Genomic DNA, 22,242 nt, shown 5'->3' with positions numbered 1-22,242 from the left:
TTCTTTTTGAAAAAATTCAATATATATATATATTCTTATTATTTAATGTTTCTAATTCACAATATCTGGTACTTCTTGAGATCGAAAGCAATCGCTTACAATTTTCCATTTATCTCCCATTGCTGTAATAAGGAAGCTTTGATTGAAAGGTTTTGATATTTTATCATCGTATTTTACGTGTCCACCAACTTTTACAAGGAACGTCAGCTGACTTGCCACTTCAGGACCTGTACATGTATACATCGATATACGTTATATCATTCGTTCGACTAACAGAGCATTGTTCTGTGCAAATATCAAAACTTACCTGTTATCGGTTGAGCATCTAAAGTAAATACGTTATGATCGGAAGGTGGCAAATCTGTCCAAAATTTTTGTATATTGTCTTTGCCATCGATACCATTTCCATTCCAAATTAAAGTTGCAGTATCCAGATATAACCTTGATATCAGCTAAAACCATATGCAACATATTTATTCCAAGTATATTTCAGTTACTTCATTTATTTATATCCATGATAAATTACTCGTACTTTTTCTTACAATTCACTGACTTTTTAACCCTTTGCACTCGGAGCTATTTTAATTGGAAAATTAAACATTTCTTCTGATCTAGAATATTTCTATTGTCTATGATTTTTGAAATTTTATGGATATGAAATTGCTATAATACCTCGTACAATACCTAAATGTTTAATTACTATAGTAACTGATTAGATACCGATATATTTAATAATGTAATCAATATTTTTAATAATGGTACAACAATTTTTAGTGATGCCTCAGAGGGGACAACCGAGTGCAAAGGGTTAATTAATACACCCTATGCATACAATTATAAATTCACTAATTTAGAATAATAAATTCAAACATTATTTAACATTAAGCACTTACATATCTACGTTTGTCTAAACTTTCATAATAAAGCTTTGTAAATTCTTCAGCTGTTCGACAGGCTTGGTCAATCTTACTCTTCAAATCCTACAACAGACATGATTAATTCTAGATAATAATTATTTGGTAAAATATTCGATCTTTCACGTACTTGTTCCATTTTTCATAACTATCGATTATGTCAGTTTTCCGGAAACTCAATATTTTCTTCGCTGTACTGTCACAAGAATGCAAGACATAACCTCTGAAAAGTAAAGAAACTTGTCGTGAACAAAAATACAAAAATAAACGATTATTGTGACTGATTGTTTCTTACAATTAACAGAATGTCTAGTTCAAATACAAATTATTATTTTAATACAATTACAAGTTCATTGCATTTTGTAATTGAGAGTATAAATACACTTGTTGCGACCGCAATATTCTTATTCTGAAATACATATCGAACTCGAAATTTTATCAATATTTTTCAAAGTTTAAAATATTAACACATCTGAAATAAAATAATGTTGGTGTTGTATTTCATTGCGTAATAGAATAAAAAAAAAGTGAAATATTTATTACTTTGAGATTGAATTCTACATAGAACAATTACAGAGAGAAAATGCATTCAAAATATAATTATGTTTACTATATTTTCAAATCACATGCATCGACTCTAAAAGTTTTCTATATAAATCATTGATTAGAGAGTTTGTAGACAATGCATCAATACTTTTTTAAAATCCAAATTCTATTGTACAATATTATGCAATTTTTTAACCTAATAGGAGATATATTTGATAAAAATATTTACATAATTCCTTACGTAAACATTGATATTTTATTGTTTTTTGTACATGTTTATATTTAATCAGTACAGATAATTCTCACAAGAGGGCGAGAATTATCCATAAAAATCAAAGTTGAATGCTTCTGATGCTCTCAGTTATTTCGTGGTTCGTTGAATGTTGAAAATTGGTTGAAAACCATTGAGAACTGCCTTAGCGAAAGTCCTAGATAGTATTCTATATATATAGTTATTTTGTTATTTATCGTGCAGATCACGTGCAGATCTCCCAAGATCTCAGCAGATTCCATGAGCAGATCTTCGTCTAGTGATAATCGTGATTTTTCCAGTGATCTTTTCTATATACCTGCCAATACCTGCCTACTTTCTCCTTTCTATTTTTTATTTTTGACATAACGAGAAAAGCGGCTCAACAAAATAAATAATTCATGTGATTGTTCTAATTTGATGTACTAAAAACATCCAGATATTCTGAAAATAATTACAAAATTGATTATTTCAATAATTTTACGATTATTCTCATGAAAATTTTACGAAATCCAAACTCCGGACATATAAGAGATCGACTGAAATCGAGCCTGCATATCGTCGGCCTCGTATGAAAATTGCTAAAAAAGTAAATTTTAGAGGAGATTTTTTTCAAACTATATTTATATTTAGAAGCAGTCAACAACAAACCGTAGAAATAACCGTGCCTAACAAGGCTGAAAAGCCAATCTTCATAAAAAACTGTACTTAGGCAGTTTTCATATGAGATCCTACGATATAGTGAAAATAGTGAGAGATTTCGATTCTGCTCGGTTTCCAGAGCAGCTGGCGTAGTGGTTGCCGCGCGGATAAGAAGAATCGCGAGAATCTGACGGTGTTTCTCGCGGGGTCACGTGACTCCGCGCTCAGACAGTTATTTTTTTAGGCATGATGGCGCCAAACAGCAGTATCCACATTAATGTAAATATAATATCGATTCGGTGTACCGCGCGAGGAAGAAAGCCATCGGGTGTCCTAACGGAGTCTATTTGAGGGCGTCGAGCGAGCTCAACAGGAGCCCTCGGCCCACGAAGTGAGTAAAACCGGAGGTAGTCGCGGTCTGCGACTCGAATTGCTAATGAGGACATCTTGGTTAGGCTGCCGTGACAGAGGCGTACTCGGACTACTGCCATCTCGGTGTTACCGATCGAAGAATAATTCGATCGTTCACGATCAAACATACCGGCTATTATTCGTCACGTGCATCATCGCGCGCGAAATCACCATTTCCGTCGATAGATCAATAATAAGGCATTTACTGTCTTCCGACCATTTCTATCTTTTTCTCTCTCTCTTACATTCTGGTTCTCTGTTGCGCGCGCGCGTGCGTGTTCATGTTTGCGTGTGCGTGTCGAAGAACTTGTGCTCGCGTGTTCGTATCCATACCGTGCATTTGTGTTCTATTCACGTCGCGTGTGCGTATTTACTTACACTTGTGTGCTGCATGTGCATTCGAATTCATATACGTGTGCGTACAAATGTGTATACCTGAGTGTGGAGACGAGTGTGCGTGTCGAGCCTGTCGCCATCTGTATTGTCAATGTTGTCGGCCAGCAGGAGCACCACCAGCCCAATGGACCCGTGAGCATTTTCGACTCTCCGCCCGATCTTCTTCTAAACGTTTATTCTCGACCGCGAATCTCGACTTCCACGTGTCGAGTCATCGAAAGTCTTACGGCGATTTTTCACGGTCGAGCCTCGGCGCCGCTCGAGCGTCGCCGCGGAGTAACTCCGTCGCAATGTTTACATGCCACCCGCCACGGCGACCAGTTTCACCAAGATCCTTGTGCTTTTCCAACTACTCGGGGCCTTATAACGTTACGGACAAACGATTTCGTTCAACTTATCACTCTTCCTGCTGGACTGCCCCATTTATAACCTCTCCGCGGCGGCCATCGAGGATCAACGGCCGCAGACCCCCTGCAATACAATCGGTTCATACACTATCGGCCCTTTTGTCCAATTTTTATCCTATCAAGCTACTTTTATCGTCGCTAGAAATCGTATACGATATTCTCTATTGTGTGCCAGTTTACCCATTTGTGGATCTGTGTTACTAAATATTCTATCAGTCAGAGCGGTAACTCTTCTTTCTAGATCTACTTCGCGAAGGAATGCTTTGTTTCTCACATTTCTCTTCGCTGTGGTATACTAGTTTCCGTGTATATTTTAGATGTTTTTGCTTTAAGGTAGTAGCTCCGGTTTCATTCGAACGTCTTTGATCCAAATGGTTTTTGTATAATTTGAAACGAATAGATATATCTCAACTTTTTTTTTCATGCGTGTTCAATGCTATATGTTACTGTTTTGTTTACGTTCGATTTTCGCTGGTCGGATTTGTGATTTTAGCTGTTTTTACTTTAAGGTAGTAGCTTCAGTTTGATTCGAACAGCTTTTGCCCGTATGGTTTTCGTACGATCTGATTCAGTAGATATATTTCAACTTTTTTTTTCATGTGTTCAATGCTGTATATTACTGTTTTGTTTATGTTCAGTTTTCTGTTGCTTCTTATTCGATTCTATACATTGTTTTGTTACAACTCGAGCTTACTAATTAGTTGTAATATAATTCTCAACTGTATTCAACAATTTTACAGAGACAATCTTTTCTTTTTACTTTTGTGAACAAGCTCTGACTGAAATTTTGTTTATTTCGTTTTAAATTGGGCATGTGTGACAATTTTGCTTCTTATTGTTACAGCTCCGAGAGGAATCCATTTTCTAGATAATAAATACATGGACGACTATGTAGTAAGTAATGAAATCATGGTTTTGTCTTGTTTTGTGTACTTTGTTTTGTATTTTTGATCAAAGGAAATACTAAAATCTTTTAGGGTGTGCGCGGCTCACCTGCACGTGCCACGTACCGCTAGCTTACTTGGTATAGTAGAATGGCACAGCGAGGCAAACGAATAAACAGAAACGACAATGATTTGGCGTCTTGCCCAGGCGCAATCAAAAGGCGCAAATGTAGGCTGGGTCCAGCGACGGGTTCGTCGTCGCTGGCAGCTACCATGGGGCCCTCAGAAGAGGAGGAGACGATGGCGTCGTCCAGTCAAGGAGGGGCATCCTGGACCCCCAGACCTCTTAGCGACATCAAAATCTCTAGTATATACAATCGCTCCTCTGCTGAGGCTCCAGCAGAATTATTTCGTAAGGATTTGATCAGCGCGATGAAATTACCTGACAGCGAACCGCTAAGTCCCAATGAATATTGGGTCATTACTGATCAATGGAAACAAGAATGGGAGAGAGGTGTTCAAGTACCTGTCAACCCAGATTCCCTTCCTGAACCTACAGTCACTATCACGCAGGCAGCACCTGTAAAACAGCACTCTGAATTCAAGCTGTAAGTTTTATACATACAATTTATATTCTTTTTAAATGTTGCTTCAAGAAAACGAAGTTGGACAGTGTAAAATAACAACAGCAGTTTCAAGTAACATTGTATCTCGTTAGACACGTTGAACAGTATGCAATTTAGAAATTTCAGTAGTATATATGTCTGTAAACAATAGTTCGACATTTTATTGTAGTAAAAAATGTAGGTCAGTGATGGAATTGCAATTTATACTGTCATGGTGTATAAAGGTTTATTAAATTATCCATTGTCCGCTGTTACTACCTCATAGAAATTATTAAAATGACATTTTATATGCAAACCACATATTTAATGAAATAATTGTTCGAAGATAAATGATTTTAAAAATATTATTTCATGCTTTCTTTATAATCAAACGTTAACAGTTTTCTTTTGTAAAATGCTTTTATAGACCTAAGAAATTCGTAAGGATATCGCGCGACGATTTCTTCAATGCAGAAGATCATCATTTAAGCACAACACCAGCACGAGCTGAGAAAGCTTGTGCTTATGACCTCGATGACACTGATATTGCTTGGTTGGATGTATTAAACGGCGAACGTGCACAGGTACATTTGAAGTTTAACAAATTATCTACTTATTCTAAATTTCGATTATTCAATTATTCGATGTCTTTCCTAAAATGAATCTACAATAGATGAAACGTACAAGCTACATCATCTGGTTAAAACACTCAAAAATATAATGTAAAAAGACATGCACCAATTCTGTCAAACAATATTCTAGGCTGGGCAATTACCAATCTCGGAGTCACAACTGGAACGCGTGATAGAAGAGCTAGAAGTTCGTTGTTGGGAAATAATACAGACTATCGTAAAAAATGAGGAAGGTCTTGGCATTGAGTACGACGAGAACGTAATTTGTGATGTTTGCAGATCTGTGAGTAATTTTTCCAGTAACGCAATGAACTCCCATAGGAAATAGAACTGTCGAATAAAATCTGTGATTGTTTTGTTTCCTATTAGCCTGATTCCGAAGAAGGAAACGAAATGGTATTTTGTGACTGCTGCAACATATGCGTGCATCAAGCTTGTTATGGAATTACTTCGATACCAGAGGGTTCCTGGTTATGCAGAACTTGTTCTTTAAGTCAACGACCAGATTGTGTTCTCTGTCCTAACAAAGGTGGTGCTATGAAGTGTACGCGTAGTGGCCAAAAGTGGGCACATGTCTCTTGTGCTTTATGGATCCCGGAAGTCAGCATTGGTTGTGTCGAAAGAATGGAGCCTATCACTAAAATATCCAGTATTCCGGTACATATATATTTGCACATTCGTATATGCTTACAAGCACAGTGGTCGTTATTCAGAAATTGAAATCCGTATAACGTAATATTAATAGAAGAAACTTTTGATTGCAGCCAAGTCGGTGGGCCCTAATATGCGTGTTATGTCGAGAAAGGGTCGGTGCTTGTATCCAATGCAGCATAAAGACGTGCAAGACGGCTTATCACGTGACGTGTGCCTTCAAATACGGCTTGCAGATGAAGGCAATCATTGAAAATGAGATGGCTGATGATGGAGTAAAATTAAGGGTACTTTGATCTTACTTTCATCATAGTAGAAAACCAATGAAATACATTTTAGTAATGTAAGCATGCTTTTAAAAAGAAAAAAGTAAGAGAACAGAAGCGGAGAACATTAATTGAATTTGTTTTAACAATAATGTTTTAACAATAATGTTAAAACAAATCGAGGTACTACTAGACTGTAGACAAAGTGACTTATATAAGTTAAAGAACAAAATCTAGTAAGTTTGCAAATTTTTTAGAAAGAAAATGTAAATGTTCAATTTACAGTCCTACTGCCAAAAACATTGTAGAACGAATGCAAAAGATAAAGTTCAAGGGGCAGGAGGCAGTATAGGAAGCGGAGCGGACAAAGCAGGATCAGATTCGGAGGATGCAGAATCCAGGAGACGCAAAAGAAAAGACATGACTTCCGAGGAAAAGAATCAAGCACGTGCTGCAAAGTATGTATTACTATTACTGTATTGCATTTCACTATTTATATAATATGTATATATATATATTACAACAGGAAAAAGTTAATATTTTTAACCATTTACTACTTGTTTATTAGTAACTACGATCCTTTTCGTCGTTTAAAGAATTGTTTGCTATCGCGAAATGTTTTCCATTGATAAGATAAAATATTGTACATGTGGTTTTTGTGTATTAGATTGCAAGAAATAGAAGCAGAATTTGACAAACATGTGAGCTTAAAGGACATTGTTACGCAGCAGTTAGACGTGGATTCTGATGGCATTGTCTATATTTATAATTATTGGAAACTTAAAAGAAGAGTAAGTGACGTTTAAATATATTTGATAAATTGATTAGTAAAGTCAGACTTCATTATTTTATTAGTCTGTTTATCAGTAAATTGATTTTATTACTACTGCGTACATAAACTAGACTACGCTTTGAAAGTTTCTTTGTTATAGAAACGAAACAGTTGATCTAGTAACATTATTTTTCTCGTGTGCACTTTAATTTGTGCTTTACAACTGAAGTTTACAAGTGTTTTAATCCATTGTTGTTTTGAATCTTTAGGCTGGTCATAACAAACCCCTGTTAGCACCACGCTGTGGAGAGCTTCCTGGAAGTGGGTCTCGCAATCAAGGCCAAGCAGCAGATCTCGAGAAGATGAGGACATTCGTACAACTACGGCAGGACCTGGAGAGAGTTCGAAATCTCTGTTACATGGTGGGCAGAAGAGAAAAACTCTGTCGGTCTTTTCTCAGATTACGAGAGCAGACTTTCCATAAGCAAGCAATGGTGATGTCTGGCCCGCCATTACCGGCAGCTGCGGCGGCTGCTGTAATGGAAGCTAATCACGGACCATCGATCTACGACCGTCTCTACTCCCACCCTGATTCCGAGGACCATACTCATGACTTCGACACGATCGTTGCCAGGATTGCTGGAATTGAATCGCCGACCAGTGACGAGAAAAAGACTCAACAGCAGCAGCAACAACAACAACAACAACAACAATCGCAACAGCAGCAAGATTTCAATGGTGCCTCTAGTAAAAAGCTATACTTCAACGGCTCCGTCCGCAGAAAGAACCTTTACGTCAGTGATTTGTCGTCCGTAAGTAGCAGCGAAACGGATGCGACGAAAGTGAAAACGGAGAAGAAAAGTCTTAAACTTGAAAGTGAATCGAGTACGGAGGACGAGACAAATGTATCAACGAAAACGAAGTTGTCGCGTAGAAAGGCGAAGAAGAGTGGTCTGCATACGGATAAGTTGCTCAAAGAGAACAGCGAGAACGAGAAGCTTGCTAATAGTAGGTCAAACACGCTTCAACACATGGAGAAGGAGTTAGGTAGCGCTTCCGGCAGTGAAAGTGACGAACTGTTGCCTTTGAGCGCCGTGACGACGAAACACCTTCAGGCTTCAGCAATATATTCAGACACAGATTCAGATTCTCAGGAGCATACGTCTCATTCGTCAGCAGTTCTGATCACTAAAGCAGCGGTGAAAGAATTCTCTGCTGCGAACTTGTCGAAGAACGCGCAGAAAACCTTCAATAAAGATCCTAGACACACGGAAACAGCTTATCACAACACTGGAACAAAGAACAAAGAGAATCAAAGTAAAGTCAGTACCAAGAAGAAAGAATACATACCCTCAGCGTTAATAGTACCTCAAAGACAAGCGGCGAAGAAGGCTTCAGAAATTATGCAGCGTACACAACAGAGTAAGAAAGAAAACCCGGTGCCGGAAGTTCCAACGGAACCAGTGAAATCCTCTGTAGAAGAGATACCCAAGTGTTCTACATCTTCTAAACCACAGAAAGAGAAGAGTCCCAGCAAGAAGCAAAAAGAAAGTAAACCCCCGAAGGAGGTGAAGAACAACGATGTTTACGATTTCGATAAAGAATTCGGCGATGGAACTGAAATCTTGGCGTACGTTCCGCAAAGGCAAGCTGCGAAAAAGGCAGCCGAGCACATAAAGAGTGGTTTAGGTAGCAAGCCTACGCAACAGCAGATAGAACAAGAGACTCTCGACGGAAGGAAAAAGGAATCTCCGGAAAGTGGTAAACGGAAGGAGTCTAGAAAAGACGATGCTTCTTCATCGAGGAAAGAAGAGTTGTCTTCGAGAAAGGAGGAAATGTCTTCTTCGTCGTCATCTTCTTCATCGTCTTCATCGTCTTCGTCGTCGTCGTCTTCGTCCTCCTCTTCGTCGTCTTCTTCCTCGTCCAGGAAACAGGAAGCTTCAAGGAAAGAGGAGTTGTCCTCGAAGAAAGAAGAATCTGCTTCGAGGAAGGAAGAGGTGCTTGGCAAGGATAATCGGTCTAGAAGACCAAGAAAACCCAATGAAAGGAAGTCGACGCTCTCGAGTAACAGCGACAGTAGCAGTAGCAGCAACAGTTGTAGTAGTTCCACAGAAAGTAGTAGTGATTCGGAGAGTCCTAGTCGTAGAAGGCTCTCGAATGAAATAAAGGACGCTTCTTCTTCCACCACTTCCTCCGAGAGCGACGCCGGGAACAGGACGAAGAGTAGATTGGCAACGACTCCGAGCGCGGCGAACAAGAAACAACAATCTGTGAAAGCATCACCGGAAAGGGAAACCGAAAGGAAACCAATCTCAGGGCGGAAACTTAAGAAGCTGCCCGAGAAGAAGCTTAAAACTTCCGACGGGCGGCGGGGACCAGAGTTTCAGCCGCCTACTGAGAGAGAGGAACCTCGTAGAACCTCTAAAGAACAACAACAAGAACCACAACAACAGGAGGCAAAGAAGCAGGAACAGAGAGACAGCAAAAAGCAGCTGCAACAACAACAACAACAACATCAACAACAACAACAACAACCAGCCACGGGAACGGAGGCTAATGAGGATCTGCTCGTTGGGACTGGAGATCATGATGGGGCAAGAAGTGTTTCTGGGTCCAGACCTGCCAAAAAGTCGGGTCAGGTTGCTAAACAACAGTCCCAGTCACGAAAAGAAGAAGTCAAGACTAAACCTGAGGGCAGGAAGCGAAAACCAATTGAACTTGCCGCGAAAGATGAAAAGAAAGAAACGACCAAAAAACCGGAGAAACGGGTGAGTGAGAAGCAGGTCAAGGAAATTGAGAAAAAGGATGAGGAACAGAGTAGAAAAGACGAGTCGAAGACTGTGGAGCAAGAAAAGATTAACGAGACCATCGAGAATTCCTTGAAGAACGACGACAGGAAAGCTAAGAAACTTGGAGGCAGCAAAGAGGCAGTGAATACATTGGAGGAAGAGATGAAGCAACGTAGAGCTGAAAGAGATAGTCCTAAGAAATCGCTTAGGACTGGAGGTTTGGATAAATTATTAGAGAAACGCGAGCATCTGGACAAAATATCGAAGAGTAAGAATTCGGAGGTGAAGGTGGAGAAGTTCGTTGACGAGGAAAAAGAAGAGAAAGAGATCGTAGAAGAGCCTCCGCAAATCAAGGAAACAATTAAGAACGAAGATCGTAAGAATCATATTAGCGAAAGTGAAACAATAATCGAGAAAGCGAAGCCGGAAGAGCTGCCTCAGGAAGAACCAATTAAGAAAGACATCGTAGAAGCATCGCAACTAGAGAAAACGCATTCTTCTGAGAAGAAGAAATCCGAAAGGAGCACGGAGAACTTTATCGAATCATCGAGCATGGAGGTTGTCGTTCCTGTAGAAGAAAGTCTTCCAAAGGAGACGCCGGAAGAGGATAGCGTTAAGATTGTTTCAGAGAAAATAGAGACCATAGAGAAAGATCATCAGAAGAGACGGAAATCTGGGACTGGATCGATCTTTTCTCCGCAGCACGGCAAGGATCCGAGTGTCTCGGAATTGTTTGATTTCGATCAGGATATGCTGACCGAAGAGATGGTGAACGAGGACGGATTCGGAATATCCAGAGACCCGGAGGAACGATCAGCACCGTTGAGTTTCTCTTTCAACAACGAGCTGTGGTTCAAGGAGGACTCGAAAGAAGATAGTGCTAGGGAAACACTCCATCTCGTGGAGAAGCTACGTATGGAGCTCTCGAAGAAGTCGAATTCTAGTCAGTTTGAATTGGAGGCTGTACCTGTGGACGGTGAGATAAAGAAGGAAGAGCCATCGGTGGAGAAGTCGTTCGAACAACAACAGCAGCCGTTGCAGCCACCGCAGCATCAACTGCAGCAGTCGCATCTGCAGCAGCAGTTAAGTTTGCAGCCGGAGAAGGAGACGAAGATTCTTGAACCAATAGAGCCGCCGGTGTTGGATGTGAAGAATAACGTTGAAATGCCCGAGGGCGAGATAGTCGTTAACGAAGCCCGTCCCAGTAGCTGTAAAGATACAATAGACGAGAAGAGGAAAACGTGCTACTCGAGTACCAATGATAGATACACGGCCTACGAGGAGGATCGAGAAACAAATAAGGTTAGTCTGGTGGAGCGATCGAAGCTGGATCGTGCGGAGACCGACGAGAGGTGGGTTCCGCCAAGTACGAACAGCTTCGAGCCTGATGTACAACACCTGAACGCTCTCATGGAAACACAGAATCATCGATACGGCAATCACCAGTTCACTAACGAGTCTATTCAAGATAGCGAATCATTGACACGTTCACATTTGAATGCGGCTACCTTACAAGAGCAATATCTACTTCAGCAATCACACACAATACTTCATAGCCAGCGTGAGGCGCACGAGAGGACAATACTAGATCAGCAAATGCCTGAGGAGAACCCAATGGACATGGTGAACAGGCATCTATCAATAGGATTACCAGCGTCGGAAGACGATCAGGCAGCAGAGATAATGGACAGAGCGTTGGAAAAGGAAGACGATGTTGTCAGACAACAAGAATACGATCAAAATTCACCGTACAACGATGTTAACAGCCGACCAGATACTAGATGGGCAGAGAGTCAAGTACTGCCTTCTCGTAGATCCACTTCTTCGTCGATCACTTCTGCCTCGTCCGCCGAGGATCATACCATTCCACCGTACAAGAACGTCCCAGGAATTCCTTTTCCACCGTGCTCTATCGAACAAACTTATTATACAGACTCGAACTATGGTACCGGTCCAGTCTCTCTATTTCCGCCTCAGTCCTGTGCCGCCCCGTTGCCATACCCGTCTCCCGGGACAGCTCTCTTCCCGCCTGCATTTGGAGCCGCCTTTCCAGCGGCGCAATCTCTGCTACCGCACGTGAAGCCTCTGGAGGACTCGCTGAACCTACAAGCCTCACCCTGCACCGCAGCGTTCACGTCTTCCTCGCACAACATGGCACTCACAACCGCGATGGTCTCGCCCACTAAAATAGCTACACCTCCACCGCCGCCTCCGCCACCACCTCCGCAAGTACCACCGCCAATGGAAACCATCGATAGGACACAACAACAAACGCAGGTTACCGAAACGCCGTCCTTGCAGCTGAACTTCTTGAACGCTATAGTACCGGAGAGTCACGTCGCTGAGCCTATCGTCGAGACTATACCTGAAGTTCTAGCCGACGCTAAGATCCAACACCCTGGGAAGAAGTCGCCCTCGAAGCCTACCAGAACCTCTGCGAGGGTCACTTCGTTACAGAGCAAATCCCCAGGAAAGTCTCCCAGGCAAGAGACTCAGAAAGGTGTCCCCGGTACCAGAGGAAGAGGCAGAGGTGCCAAAAGCTCCGCTCAACATTCTAGTTATAGGACACGCGGTCGTGGACGAGGCAGAGGTCGAGGAAGTAGAAGTCAGAACACAGGTCTCTCCTTGGTTTCTGGTGCAAATATCGGACAACACGATGATTCTATTCAGAACAAACTGGTCGGCACTGTTTACGACTTCGACTCCGACGAAGATTCCACTAGTGAGGCTAACATCGCTGATCTACGCACCATGCGGGAGAGAAAGAAGTCTACGGACGCTGCAACTGCTGGAGTTGAGAGGAGAGATTCGACCGTCGTGGTCCCTGAAAGCGTCCAGTCGAGACTTTCTAGTCCTGGAGGCAGCAGGAAGTACCTAGAGGACAGGAGATTATCCTGTTCTCCTGGCCACGACGATTCCGGCGTCGTGGAGAACGAGTCGAACGCCGGGCAAAGCTTTGACACTGTTCTACCTTTGATCCCTGGTCCCGTCGACATGAGGACGTATAATTCTACTCTAGACGCGTCCAGTTCTTCCACGTTGCACGGGCAGAGCTACGATAACCATTTCCTCAGCACGTTTACCAGCGTCTCCACCAGCGATCCTACGCTTCCGGACATCGAGGAGGATCTGGACAAGGAGCTAAGATCAGCGTTGACCGGCAAACAAGGTCAGGAGGATTGTTCGAAGCCAAGCTTCGACGCTAACATCGATGCCTCTTCTTCCGGTTTCGCGGATGCTAATAAGGTTTCCCTGACAGACTCGCGGAACCAGTTGAAGGTGAAGATTAAAGGTCCGTTCCTCGACGCTAACTACGTTCCTGCTTCATCGGTGCCTCCGTTGGCGCAACAGGCGCCAGTAATCATCGCACCGGCTGCTACCAGTGCTTCCGTAGCTTCTGGAACGTCGAATCTCAGGCGGATGAGGAAGAAAGAGTTGCTCAGACAGTATTGTTCCCAGGACATGAACATGGACGAGCCGGGTTGCGGGAACCTGGCGACGTCCACACCGATCATCATGCCAACTATCAATCGCACAGTGATCACTATACCGAAAGCTGTCGCGTCAATGACCAGTATACCGACCAGAGAAGATTATAAAGCCGTGGTCGACGCGAATATGGAGAAGAAACGAAGAAAAGAACGACCGACCGGTTTCCTGGATACGAACGAGGAAGAAGGTAACGTGGAAAGGAGACGAGGCAGTGCTACGAACGGCGCTAGTTCTAGCGGGAACACACCGGTTGTGAACGCGGATCGTCGTAGAGGAAGGCAGAGCAGCGGTGGTAGGTCAACAACAACAACTACTTCGACCACCACGACGAATAGCGGACCGCCTAAATTGAAGATCAAGATCGGTAATAGTATAATCGGTGGTCAAGAGACCGGTCAGGATGATAGAACCAGGATTCGACCGCCGAAGAAGAGGTTGAGTAGTATTCCTAGTAGCACGCCGAGTATAGAGGAGTTGCGTAGAGAGAGTATGAAATTCAGGCGAATGATCATGGCTGGTTTTGATAACGATGAGAAACTTCGGCAGAAGAGCAAGAAGGATAAGAACGGCAAGAGAAAGAAACGTCAATCTAGTAGGAAAGAAGCTAGGGTTCGAATCCTGGAAGGCGGTGCTGCTCCACCGAAGCTGATCATTAGGTTAGGCAAGGGCAATGATTCGCCGGATGAAATGCCGATTATGCTTACGGATGAGGAAGAAGAGGAAGAGGAGGAACGACATCCAACTGATAGCAGGGTAGGTCCTCCGCCGCCGGAACCGGCGAAGGATGAACCAGTTTATCCAACGGTGGTTGCTACCATTGAAGAGAAACAACCTACCGATCCAGATACTGGTGGAAGCGCGCCTAGGAACGTTCGTTCGGCAAAGGTTACGCCGATTAGGTTAAAATTGACACGTTGCCAGGAGGGTTATGAGCTGAAGGGCCCGTCGGTCCATGGAGAGGAGTCCGGTTTAACGACGGCGAAGCAGAGAAGTCCTGAAGCGACGAACGAGGAGACGAGGAATCCACCGGTGAAAAATCAAGAGGAGGATTCCTCCAGGGAAGAAGAGGAAGAGGAAGAAGAGGAGAGCAATAGCAATTCCGTGCAAAGAGACTCCTCCGCGTGTCCTGCCGCGACTAGTATACCGCAAGGATGCCAAGTTAGGTGATAATTAATGATACTCGTGGAGTAATGGAGCAAGAGGACACGGTGCTCGTTTAACTTCGATTTTGTTAACGTCGAAAACAGACTCGATATGCAATTATGATTGCGGTTGCTAGCGATATGAGCGCACGCGTCGCTGTGATAAGGTGGACGAAAAAGCGTTTCACGAGGTATGGTTCTTTTTATAGAGGCAGATGAAGAATATATGTTAGCATTTTTTTTTAATCAAGAGGTTTTTAAAGAGAGCGTTTTAGAAAGAATTTTTTTTTACGGTGTTTTAATTCACTTTTCAACAGCTTCTATTTGGTTGTAATCGTTCTGGGAGAATCTATAGTCGATGAAGCGTGTTGTTGGTTCAGTGGGAAAACGTAGAGCGTGGTTCTTTTTGAAAGATTAAAATCGATCGACATTTAATCATTTATTATCGGCGAAGATCATTGACGATTACCATTTTATGTTTTACAGATTATCCAGTACTTGGGCAAGAAATTAGTCATATAAAAAGGTCCTAATTAGTTAGCGGTGCGCTGGTATCCGACAACTTCCGGTTTCTTGCCAATTGTGTACAGTGGTATACGAAAATAGTCGAAGGCCTCGCAGCCATCTTCTCTAATTTAATATGTAAGTTATTCGCAAAGGATTTCGAAATATTACGAGTACAGTAAGATTCAACCGTCACGAAAGAGTGAAAAGCATCGGAATCGATCATAAATAACTTGCGTTTTTCTTTTTGAAACTTATCATTCAATAAAATCATTTGTAATTTATATTATATATACTTTCTTCCTTACTTTCACTACATACACTAACTTTTTATATGCTTTCCATTAGTAAGGTACGGTTTTTTATTTATTTGATAGTTTTACATGAGGACACACATTTTTTCCAGGAAAGGTGCATTTTTTTTCTTTGTCACGGATGAAAGTTATTTATGATCCAACGTGGCAGTTAACATAAATTATAATAATGTTAGATGTTACCATTTACTGTTACATTCTATCAAAATTTTCAACTGTGAATTGTGTCGTAACGTGCTTACGATAGTATTTCGAAATTTACAGTGTAACATACATGATATCTTCGTTAAATGATCGATAAGATATATTCGAACATTTTCGCGATCCACTGTACTTATTCGGGTGCCCGAAGCTTCAACAGAGACTTGAACAATATTTTCAAAATAAGAGATACAACTGCTTTCCAGACAGTTGAATCAGAATGAAACGGTGGATACGTCGAGGAATAGAAATGTTGTCAGTGCCCACTAAGCCCGCAATACTGTACCTTTTATGATTTTGTACAAGATTTTACGGAGTTTAATAAGAGAATCATTATTTATAAAACGTTGATGGTAATATTTGCAAAACCTTTTTATTCTAAATGTTTTTTTTTTAATTTGTCTTACATGGATAAAATTGAAGTCGTTATCTATTTTCTCGGTATTACGGAATGAACGTCTTTTATACAGACTTCACCTTCTCACGGCGACCGAAAAACGTTCAGTTTGATGAGAGAAGAAACAAGGTGATAGGAACTTCTAAGATATACTCGTTTCGGACTCGCTACAAAGGACATTCTCCGACGTTATCGAAGAACCTATGCTCCTCGAGGAATCCGGTTTTATTCTTAACAATACTCGAGAGACGAAACGGGCGTGCCATTTCGCGGCGGCGACGATGACGACGAAATGTCTGTTTTTCCTTTTGCGAAAGAACAGACGAAGAACCGGTCGAGGCCGTTGACGAGGATCTCTCCAAAGAATCATATTCATTCATTTAGAAACACTTCTATTTAAAGTAAACAAGAAGGATAGTCGTACAGGAAGACCATAGTAATCAATCTGCTACATTTTCCATATTATTCATTTTATTCGAACATCCATAAAGTGTGGCTGTATATCAACTTTTCTACTAACAAATTTACAAGAACAAAAAAACGTTAATTCCACGGAAAGTGTTGATACTCAACATACCACCGTGTAGGTTTGAGTATAATTAATAATATTGAAAATAGAATGTCTTTCATTTGTGCACACGTATCGTGTGATAAATCTTGTAGCTCATTATATGGGGTAGTTGTCTAACATTAAAACTTCAAATGCTATCATCATTTTTAATTATGCAAGCAGTACATGTAGGATGGTACTATTATTTCACATAACAAATTATGTTTGCTCAAAAATTGCATTACTTTTTCATAATTTAAATATATTTATCTGATAGTAATTGTATATTTACTGCGTCAAACGACACAAAAATATTTTCTTGCATTGTCAACAGCGGTGAAAGCATTTGAAAGTTTGTTATTTAGTGGCTGATCCTATCTTGATACAAAATAATTGCAAAGAGCAAGTAAGAGGGTTCTAGAGAGCACTTCGTACACGGCCTTGTCAGCCCCTTCGCAGTAAGAACTAGTTAATTGTACATACTTGTAATCTACGATTGTATTTAGTTTAAGTCGATGAGATAGAGGGAAGAGAGTGATTGTGCGATCGTGTATGTGTGAAGTGTGTGAATGCGCGCGAGAGAATTTTGTAATCAGTGCGAAGCTTACGTGATGGCTGTGTTTTACCACGCGGTCCGATCTTCCAGGCAGTCCTGGACCGTGCAGAAACGTTCGGTAACCCCCCAATTAAGGAGGTAGACTAAGTTTTTCCAGGATTGCAAGGGTGCGGAATGCGCGTTCTCATTTCTCGATAATACAAAGATGAGGGTTTTTAGTAGTCAAAAACGCTAGATAAAAGATCGATCTAGGGCGTGATCACCTTTAAAAGTCCTATTTTTTCGTTTACGAGGCATAATTTGCATTATTCGACAGCATACAGCTGCGCATATAGCTATTTTCACAAAGCTGCGACAGCTACATGCTACCGCATAATGCAAATTACGCCTCGTAAACGTAAAAATAGAATCTTCGAAGAGTCGAAGCTTCGGAAAAGTAACAGTCCTACTTTTGACTAATGAAAAATCCCATCTTTGCATTATCGAGAAATGAGGACGAGTAACCCGCACCCTTGCAATCCTGGAAACGAGTCTACCCCCTTAAACCGCTGAAATATCGCTCGAGTGAGATTCCCTTCCGTCAACGAGAACCGTCGCTCGACATTTTACGCTAAATTGAAAAAAAGAAACATAAACAAAAACACATAGTGTAAAAGAAAAAGCGGTAGAACAAACGCGTGTATATCGGGCGGAGTAATTAAAAAAATCATATGTGAGATAATTCCACAAACACTGTCGCCTCAAATGTTATTTTTTAGATTAAGAAAAATTAATAAGCGTACCTTATTTTTAATCATTGTTATATTTAACTATTTCACTCTATGGTAATTGTTCCACATCTCGATCATTTACCGGAGATTTCTCTGTCACAATATTTACGTCACTTTGATTTACGCAAAATGACTGATGGAACGACAGTACTTGTGGAATCATCTGGTATTTTTGGAAATATCCGCCACGAGGACAATGCAGAAATCAATGAATCTATATAGTCTAATCGCAATAGTCGTCCTCAATTACGCAGTTGCCCATAGAGACATCCCATAAATATACATAAGTACGCGTAGTTTGAAACCATTGTCGATCAAAGCAAATTCGTAAGAACCGTATAACGCACGCATTCTTCATCGTTTCTACGAGTTCATTTGATATTATATGTATACATATATATAGTGTCTTAATCGTCAGAACGTCGTTCTGGTTTTTTTTATATATACAATATATTATATATATAAATATATAATATATTCAATTATGATATATATAAATGTATAATATATGTATATATAAAAGAAAAAGTATATTTTACACCGAGTACAATGTTAATAATTTATTCTTATTTAGTGTACATAAGTTATATAGAGGAAGTATGTTTTTATACGATAGTATATATATTATACATAGCATTATACATAGTTCGTTCGCTCTCCTTGTGGTTTTTACATATTTACTTTGAAAGATTTATATGTACATATATATAAATCGGTAATTTCGTATCGAGTCGCGTCGAAAAATACATTCGATTCCCTCAGGGACGGCTGCGTAATTACGGGATCTCGTTCCCATGGACATCTCGTTATTTTAATGGACTATAAGCGGATACATTGCATCTCACTTTATTGCCCGAGATACTTTTTCCCAGGTTCGGTGTAATCTTTTTAAAAGAATTTGTACTTGCAGTCTAGTGCAATTCCTCCTCCCGGAAGTTTCATGTAATGAGTACACAGCGGGTACAAAAAGATTTTGCAGATTTTATATAAATTGTTATACTATTAAAAACTTTTTAACTTAATCATCGACTGTGTGCATTAAGCATCGAGGCGATACGCTCTCCGTTGTACATTTCTTTGTCTTCTTCAATGTATATATTATAAAAGAATTGAGTATGCTAACGCGTTTTGTATCCACTGCGTATTTATTTGGAAAATAGTCGTCAAGGACAACTTATGGTCACTCTGTTGTTCTTCATTGTACGAAATAACTTTTATGCGAGATGAATGTATTTTATTAGTCGAAGTATATTTGGAATTCTGTGCTCTGTTTGTTTTCTTACTCGAAGCTAATGATCTTTCTTTAAAATTTTCATTCACAATCGCATAGCTTGGTATTACAATCTGCGTTATCCGCCGCTACATGCGCAGCAATTTTATAGCTAAGCAATCAAAATCTTGAATCTGGTTTTTACACGTTCTCAAACGTTTTGTATTATTTTCGGTGAACATAACAAAAACAAACGAACAGAGTGACCTACATTCGCTCTCAACATTTTCGCTAAGAATCGATTATGTTTTCATCTTTCTACGATTCAAATAAAATCATACAATATTACAAATGATTTCTACTTGTGACTAAGGAATCAGAAAATTAAGTCAATATTGATAGACGTTTCATATCATTTTAGATTTAATAAATCACTTAACAAATTCGTAAAATATTCTGTAAAAGTAAAGCTGTTTCCAAATATTCTTGAACTTGGGAAAATATTTCCAGCGAAAAAGTTTGGCGAGATAGTCTGTATAATTCGTGTTGCGTTCTCTTTGCAAAAAGAAATTTTGTCCTCGTTTTGGAACTCCGCCACGATGTTGTTAACAAAGGAAGACCTGTGTCACCGGGTATTGCGTAACTTCCACTTCGTCTTTCATTGCTAAGGCAAAGAAAAGGAAATCAATTAAACAAGAAAATCATTATAAAATGTAACTTATTCGCTCGGTAACCCGGGGTACAGAATTTCTCTGCACGGACCGGTGTACCTTTATCCCAGATCCAGTCAGCAAATCTCATTACGTCCGCTATTGCGTACTTATTGTTCTGTTTTCCTTCTTCTGTTATGAATCAACACCATCATGGGAATTTTCGTTGAAAATCAAACTTTTTAGAAGTATGTAATACGGAGATTCGTCACGATTACCGATACTTCCTTGTGTATTTATAGTCCTCTATGTACGTGTGTGTTATTATGCACACGTATATGTATTCTGTACAGATTATCCGTTTAGAAATACTTTGCTGTGCTAGCCGCACATCCAATTCTGCAAAACGTGTTCTTTTCTCGTTTTTTTTAATTAAGTTGTTGTTTAATACATCTTTTAAGTTATTAATGAACAAGGATCGCAGATTGCAAAACTTCTACCGCGCCGCACTCGCGTTGTACGATAATGTTGTGCGCGTGTTCATCTAGGACGTTCAAGATTGTACTTGTTTTTATATGAATTTTGATACATCAACACCTGTGCAAGAGAACGTAACGAAAACGTTTACGAATACCTCGTAATGTGTTTTATTTTTTAAATATCTTGTTGCTCGTTGTTTATCGATTTTACGAGGGGTCTCATTTAATGAAATCCCTGAGGATGATAATGAGGGAATTTGTGGTCGATGGAAACAGTGCAAAAGAATGTTTTTTCTTTTTTTTTTGTAAATCATTTTCTTTCTTGTAGCTTTGATATCGATCTCGAGTGGCGAACATGAATTTTATTAATATAATTGAAAGATCAACATATACTGCGTATTTATGAGTTGTAATAAATTTCTGTAGAGAATGGCGGTGCAATATGCTACGAATACCTAGAATTCTCTAACTTGCTGCGTGTTTCAGTGCTTGAACAGACACCCTTCGAAATTTTTCCACTTGACTCAAAGATTCCTTTATTTATAATACGTAATTTTTAAAATGTTGCGAACCGAACATTCTGTCCATCATACAAATGTACAGTTAGGAGCATAACTGATCACACACACTTTAAATCAAAATAACTTTTTTATGAATGGGCCAAAATGACTTCATTTTCTCTGTAAGGCTAGAAGAATTATGTTGAAAAAATGCATTTGGTCGGAACTGTGAAAAACAATAGCAAAAAATGATTTTTACAACTTTTTTAGTTGGGCCAATAACGAAAATTTAGTTATGTGTTTTGTAAACTCGTATAAATTATATACGTTCTGAAAATTTCATCGAAATTGGTTAAAATGGTAAAAATGAAAAATGGTAAAAATTCTTCTAATCCTTCTAGCCTTACAGAGAAATTCAAGTCGTTTGATCCATTCATAAAAAAGTTATTCTGATTTAAAGTGTGTGTCAGTAGACTGCGGATTTTTCGAATTTATGTATAACAAAAATGGGCAAGTCCAATTTAAAAAGTTTACAGGTGAAGAGAATTTAGAAACACCAATGTATTATTTTCAACCCAGTAGAATTATTGAAGACGGAAAGAACTTTTTCCTCAGCTCCTATTTCTTAAAATTGATGCAGAAAATTGTTATTTTGCATAAACATCCGCAGTCTAGTGATCAGTTTTGCTTCTAACTGTACGTTGTTTCGTTTTCTTTTCCTCTAAGCTGTCTACGCGCCGGAAATGTGTATGTACCGGAAGCGGTGTCTCGCTCAACGACAGCCAATCTTGTGGCTAGGTTCGATATGTACATTTTTGTTATTTATATCATCGATTTTATCCAAACAATTGCGTTTATACTTGAACCGGCCATGCAACGTGGACTCGGTGACGAAATAAACAAACAACAAAGAAAAAAAAAGATCAGTATCATATTCGTCACAATGAATTTGTAAATAAGAAGATTAAAGATGCAAGGCTGAGAGAGATCAAACTCATGGGTTTTAATCGTTTCAATGTCGACTGGTTCTAGGATCGAAAGGAATGTTAATACAAATATATTAAAAAATAGTTAGAATCCTGAATTTTTCGGAGAAGAAATAACGTTACGTGTCTTGGAAGACAGAAAGAAAGAGAATGGGAGAATGAGAGTAATAGATAGAGAATCTTGTCGACGATAAAACGGAGCCTTAGCGGAGCCTATTACGTTGTACAGAGAAAGAGAAACGAAAACCGAGAGAGAAAGAGAGAGAGAGAGTGTATGTATGACTGAGAAAAATCATTTTGTTTCAAATCGTTTCTTACTTAACGCT

The 22,242-nt window shown here is 39.9% G+C and overlaps 2 protein-coding genes across 8 annotated transcripts; one reads left to right on the top strand and one right to left on the bottom strand.

Annotated features, from left to right (window-relative positions):
• Window positions 1–3: 3 nt before the first annotated feature.
• On the bottom strand, window positions 4–1,590 carry Nxt1 (NTF2-related export protein 1). 2 transcript variants are annotated; one of them, XM_076424435.1, is made up of 5 exons: window positions 1,458–1,590; window positions 1,045–1,137; window positions 894–980; window positions 308–452; window positions 4–227 (listed from the first exon to the last, which is right to left on the bottom strand). In XM_076424435.1, the coding sequence occupies exons 2-5, from the start codon at window positions 1,051–1,053 to the stop codon at window positions 52–54; spliced, it is 417 nt and encodes a 138-aa protein (XP_076280550.1). In that variant the 5' UTR covers window positions 1,054–1,137; window positions 1,458–1,590; the 3' UTR covers window positions 4–51. The 2 variants fall into 2 exon arrangements, with proteins under 2 accessions (XP_076280550.1, XP_076280549.1); XM_076424434.1 differs by lacking the exon at window positions 1,458–1,590 and adding an exon at window positions 1,210–1,421.
• A 920-nt stretch (window positions 1,591–2,510) lies between these two features.
• On the top strand, window positions 2,511–22,033 carry Rno (PHD finger protein rhinoceros). Of its 6 annotated transcripts, none has more exons than XR_013009064.1 (11): window positions 2,511–3,291; window positions 4,411–4,460; window positions 4,544–5,058; window positions 5,483–5,639; window positions 5,818–5,970; window positions 6,057–6,344; window positions 6,452–6,625; window positions 6,890–7,062; window positions 7,272–7,395; window positions 7,646–14,990; window positions 15,286–22,033. XR_013009064.1 is itself a non-coding variant. In XM_076424574.1 (10 exons), exons 3-10 carry the CDS (start codon window positions 4,601–4,603, stop codon window positions 14,822–14,824), a joined length of 8,706 nt encoding a protein of 2,901 aa, XP_076280689.1. In that variant the 5' UTR covers window positions 2,511–2,743; window positions 4,411–4,460; window positions 4,544–4,600; the 3' UTR covers window positions 14,825–22,033. The 6 variants fall into 6 exon arrangements, 3 of the variants coding, with proteins under 3 accessions (XP_076280689.1, XP_076280688.1, XP_076280690.1); XR_013009066.1 differs by having other exon boundaries at window positions 7,646–15,441; window positions 16,289–22,033; XR_013009065.1 differs by having other exon boundaries at window positions 7,646–16,171; window positions 16,289–22,033.
• Window positions 22,034–22,242: the final 209 nt, after the last annotated feature.

Source organism: Lasioglossum baleicum, chromosome 5 (genome assembly GCF_051020765.1).
Source record: "Lasioglossum baleicum chromosome 5, iyLasBale1, whole genome shotgun sequence".
Classification (NCBI taxonomy): domain Eukaryota; kingdom Metazoa; phylum Arthropoda; class Insecta; order Hymenoptera; family Halictidae; genus Lasioglossum; species Lasioglossum baleicum.
Note: the sequence above shows the minus strand (reverse complement) of the source record. Positions and strands in the feature narration are given on the sequence as shown.